Consider the following 5,628-nt stretch of genomic DNA (forward strand, 5'->3'; position numbering starts at 1 on the left):
GGACTTATTTCCTAGTAGCCACCTGCGTACGTGGGGAAATTAAAGTCTATAAGAGAGAGCTTCGGCTTGCCTTGCCTACCTCCCAGTTCTAACCTTATTTCTATTTTCTCTTGTTTCTTACTTGAATTATTTGCATCCCCACCATCCGATCATTTATGATACCAATTTTTCTTAACACTGTATGGTATGGAATTCAACTTATAATATCATAGTTCGCTCATTTATTCCTAGGTAGATATTCTACAACCTAAGTCCCTAGTGCACTAAATTTGTTCAAATTAGGATGAAAAGAGTTCAATAATAAAATTGAAATCCCATAATTTCCATCATCATCCGATCAACATGATCTCAAGCATTCATACATAGAGAAATTAGACATTTTCCTAAATTACACACAAGGAAAGGCACAACTTACAGTATCTTACTCATACATCTGAGATAGTGCAACATGGAGATAGTGAAGAAATGTTATTATAAACTTTCATTCTTGAATGCCTCCCATGGCTTCACGCAGAACTGGGCATCAATGGATTGAGATGGTGGACGAACGCCAGAGGAATTCTTGAAGAATGAACTAGTGATTCGGTCCCCGACACATTGCCCATTGATGAATGGATGTTGGAATCGGTCTCGGACACATTGCCCATCAACAAATGGTTGTTGGAAAGATCCTGTGCTATTCATGTCCCAATTTTCTGGGAAAATGTTAATCAAGCCATTGTTGTTAAGAGAAATTAGATCTCTACAATTCACTCCCTGTGGGATTGCAATGTGTTGGTTATAATCAAAGATTGATGCCGGACCATGTTTGCAAGTGATTGGAAGAGACTCATGCACAATGTCATGGATAGACCCTTGACGATCTAGAGAGCGAGTGCTTGGCGCTTCGACTTCCGCCGCGAAATCCATGGAGGATTTCTTGTCTTTATTGTGAGAATCTGATTCTTCGACAGTTTCGAGAGGACTTAAAGAGCTTAATTGATTGCGATCATGGGGGCGTGCCTCAGGCCATTGTTTTGGTTCCTCGAACCGCCTGCCCCACATCTTCTTCCTAGTTCTCTCCCTCGCCCTTGCTCTCGCCATTACCCTCGACTCTCTAGCAAGTAGATGAAATGTATCTTTCCTCTTTTGTCTGATCTTTTTTCCCTTCCTATTAGCTGCCACAGATTTCTCCTTGGACTTGTTCTCGCGTCGGTCTGAATTATCAGTGCTCTCATCCATTCCGGATACAACTTCACACTCCGACGTAGAAGACACACTCTTTGTGCCTCCACCACCGCCGCTACTAGACCCATTAGTTTGTGTGAAGCCCCTAGTTACTTCTTTAATGGCTGCCTTAGATTTGTTCAGCAACCACCCCACAGTTTGACTGGCTTTATCATAACCTAGCATGTCCTGGAGATCAAAGAACTTGCGGGCTATTTCAAGGGAGAGTCTCATTCTCCGGTCCCTCTGACCTTGCGCGGTGAAGATCTTGCTATGCCGATCTTTCTTCCCGCCTTTCTTTCTACCCGCAATTTTACTAATTTTTGGAAACACAGCCATATCTCTAGCTGGTACAGCTTTGGTGACAGTCTCATTAGCTGTTGTAATTGCATTAGCCATCAAGATCGGATCCGAAAAAGGCCTGGAAAGGAGATCTGGCTCGTTGTGGAGAAAATCATTTGGATGCTCAATAGTGGGAGAAAAGTAGAAGAAAGGGGAGGAAAAATCATGTTTATAATTAGAAGGGTTTACATCAGACAAGAGAAATTGCTCAGTGTATGAGTGTAGAACGCCACCGGACCTGGCGTTCGATGGCAACATCTGTGGTTAGAGAAAGAACCGTAGAGAAGGAAAGGATTCTATCTATCGACCAATCTATTCTTTACTTGGACGTGGCATAGCACAAGCCATATGTTGCTAGTACCTTTCTTCAAAAGAGCGCCACTCGTTCCATCTCTTTCAGGGCTAAGGACATGCAAACCGTAATTCTTCTGCAAATAAAAATCCCAAAAAGAGAGAGAGAGGAGATAAACAAAGATGGTAGTGAAATACCTGGATAGCTGGTGTATATTAATGACAAGGCAATTTTTCCTTTTTCTTATGTGCTTTCAAGCAAAAGGAGGCTTTTGGTGGATGGATAAGTGTGAAGTACTAGAGAGAGAGAGAGAGGGAGAGGTGAGTGGATGTTAGTAGTACTAGGGTTCGCACCCCTTCACGTGGTGGGAAGAAAGATCGAAAGCAACACCTTAGCTTTTTAGTCCTTAATTCAAAATCACTTGGATTCCATGTATTTGGATAGATAAATAGATAGATACATAGAGAGTATAGAGAGAGAGATATAAAGATAGGATATGATAGGGTTAGGGATTCCTTTAAGGCCACCACTCTCTTATCCCGCTTATTCCAAGGTCCGTACTAAGGTAGAAAGGACGCGTGTCATTAATAAAAACCCATAAAGGACAATTATTTCAGGCAAAGCATATGCTGTGGCCATGCTTCTTTGACCATTCGACCCCCTATCACTATCACTGTCAAATGCTCTCTGTTCTTCCCTCTTTTTTGTTATTTCATTTATCAAATATCTACCATCTCCTTCAACAACTCCCCGTTGTTTTAGGGTTTTATTTTGGATACCCCCCTACCCATTTTAGACCCAAGAAAAAAGCTCGTACCTCTTCTTCAAATACCAATATCCACTTGACAAGGTAACGTTTGAGTTATGACAAAGGAAAATATATTGTAATACTGCTTTCTACACTAGAACAATGATGTCCTTTTCTATTACTTTTTAAACTGTCTTTCCATTTATACATGCCGCTCTTTTGCCCTTTTCCAAACCACCCCCCACCTTCTATCTTTAACTGTAGTAAATTATAAGTGCTCTGCATTTCTCACCATTTCTGTGGTAGCTCTCCTATAAGGCTATAACTACATTTTTCTTAAAAAGTTGACAGAGCTGTATTTTCTGACACCTTCCTCCTGAGAAGGGGTTTTCTCTGTATTTTATTTTTTCTTCTTTCCATTTTTCTTTCTTGCTTCCTTTTGTAGATATGGGTGGTCCATCTTGGCCTCCCTCATTTGCTATGATTTATAATTATTGCCATTTCAAAAAACAAGCTGTACGTTTAATCCTTAGGTCACAAATTATTTGTAGTTTCTATAGAAAGTGAGAATTTGAAGGATTACTTGGAGGATTGATCATTGTTACATTGAATCCTAAGATCATCCACTATTGGACCCATTTGGGGCATTCCATTTACTCAATAACAGTTAATCTCGTGGCCTGCCAAGAGTTAACCAATACATTGTCTCAGCCCCATCCTATTAGTAAGATAAACGCCTGCAAAAATCAATGATTTACCTTATCTGACACGAACCCAAAAGGCGCATTATATGCGAAAGGGCTTGGATCATCCAATAATGGTGGGACCGCACGCAATAGAGTGGGTTCATTGCTGTCTACCAAATGAACGGTCAGCATCAGGGTACCCGAGGTGCAGATTGGGCCAGGCCTGCTAGGAAAGGAATTCTAACAATGATCATTAGGGTAGCATTTTTGGGGTTTGATCGGGGATGAAAGGGAATTTACCATCATGTCCTACTCGGGACTGTAGGCGAGTGTGATGCTAATGAGGCAGAAGTAAGAGCTTTTCTTTTTGGTCGGCGATGGGCTTTTGGACATGATTTGAGACGTATAATTGTGGAAGGGGACTCGGCTAATGCAATTAATTGGGCTTCGAATGTTTCAAGGGGTCCCTGGCGGATTCAAGGTCTAGTAGCTGAAATCCTGCATCTTATAAGAATTTTGGAACCCAGGATTGAACATAGAAGAAGATCGGCTAATGAGGTAGCAAAAATTCTAGCAAAAGAAAGTGTATTTAGGGAGACCATGTTGGTCACTGCTTCTTATAATTAGCTAACCTGTAATTGTGTTAATTCCGCATCTCTATTTGGTGTGGGACATCTTCTCCCGTCCTTGATTATTAGTGAAATTGTCATCTTTCAAAAAAAAATCATTGGGGTAACATTTTCCATATATAGATATCATTGCCTTTCCAATCAAGTTAATGCTGCAATAAGCAAGAACCTATTTTTTGTAGTGTCGCCTAAGGTGACAACGGACGCTTATTGAAATAGCCCAAACAATTTCTCCCAATATGAGTAATCATCCAAACCTATCTTAGGGATTTATGGAATTATTAAGGGTCTTTGAGTCAATTAAAGATTAGGGTAAACCTAACCCAACGTATAAATATAAATCTCACATTAATCTCATCACTTTTGCCATCAGAAACCCTATACCAAAGTGGCAGATGCTAGAATCGTGTGGGAGAGGAACCAGAGATTGGATTCGAGGCTGGAAACCCGATTCTAGGTAAGAAACTCTGTAAAGATTGATAGTTTCCTTCGGATATGCTTTTGGTAATCAAAATATATATGGTATTTCCTTCAAGAGGGTGAGATCTTTCCATGTTTCCTCAGACATGATTTCATTGTTGAATCTGGATTCTTCAGGATCTACTCATTGTAGGGACCCCATAGAACCCAAGTTTACTTGATTTCGATGCTTGGTGAAGAAAATACGGAGATTTGTAGCCTTAACCTTCTCCACTGATCACCATCCGGCGAGTTTCCGATGACTATATTAGATTCGATGGCGCCCTCTCATCACGAGGATTCCAACGGATCCAACTGCGGTCAATTTCAGCACTCAAGGAAGAAGTTAGTGCATTCGGGCAGTGCGTGTGCTTCGTGTCCACCCTTGGATGGACGGCTATTTTTACCCCCATCAAGACTAGATCTCATATTCTCAATATGGTCTACCTTGTCAAATTAAGGCTTTCCATCTTAATTGTTCTAGCTAAACGTGTTAGAATTATTTAAGTCATTGGTTGTTTGCCAAGAAAATAATAGCATCATATTTATTAGGGTTTGGTATCTTGACTAAGTCAGGCATGCTACTTTAAGTTTGTAGTCTTGTGCCAATCAAGTGTTAGCACCTCACCAAAAGTTAGTGTTGAGAAAATCTGACGGGCAAAACAATCCGATCGTGCACAAATTAAATGGAAAAGTAAAATAAACAAATCAAGCCACAAGATGAACACCAAGATTTTACGTGGTTCGGCCAAGCCTACTACACGGGCGAGAAACACGAACTTCCACAATGAGAAAAACAAAATACAAGGATTACAATGGATTAAACCCAAAACCCAAAATCCTTTCCTTGCTTCTCAAACCCAAGACCGTACACTGAGAGAAACTCAAGAGAAAACCCGAAAGAAAACTCAAGAGAATAACCCAAAGAGAAAACCCTCTATTCTTCTTCTTCTCCCTTTCTCTATCTCTTTCCTTCTCTCTTTTTCTCTCTCTTCTTTGGCAGCCGACACACCAAACACTATCTCACACTCACACAAGAGAGAAACTCTCCTTTTATATTTAGGTTTCTTAAAACCCAAGAAACTAAACTTTCTTTTTTTTCCGCCTTCCCACCGTCAATGGGAAATAAGGCAACTTTCCCAACAATCTCCACCTTGGCTTATTTCCCAGCCACCTGAAGGTTTCTTGTTGATGTCGCCATGGTCTGCTATCACCGCAAACCACCATTGGCCTTCCAAAGTACCAGCTACACACCCCCTTGAATCA

General features: G+C 40.8%; 1 protein-coding gene across 1 annotated transcript; it reads right to left on the bottom strand.

Annotated features, from left to right (window-relative positions):
* Positions 1-293: 293 nt before the first annotated feature.
* On the bottom strand, positions 294-2,087 carry LOC143863662 (uncharacterized). Its single transcript, XM_077374397.1, has one exon. It carries the CDS (start codon positions 1,804-1,806, stop codon positions 472-474), a length of 1,335 nt encoding a protein of 444 aa, XP_077230512.1. The 5' UTR covers positions 1,807-2,087; the 3' UTR covers positions 294-471.
* Positions 2,088-5,628: the final 3,541 nt, after the last annotated feature.

Source organism: Tasmannia lanceolata, unplaced genomic scaffold, assembly GCF_043159265.1.
Source record: "Tasmannia lanceolata isolate RefF3 unplaced genomic scaffold, GAP_Taslan_0.1 ptg000044l, whole genome shotgun sequence".
Lineage (NCBI taxonomy): Eukaryota > Viridiplantae > Streptophyta > Magnoliopsida > Canellales > Winteraceae > Tasmannia > Tasmannia lanceolata.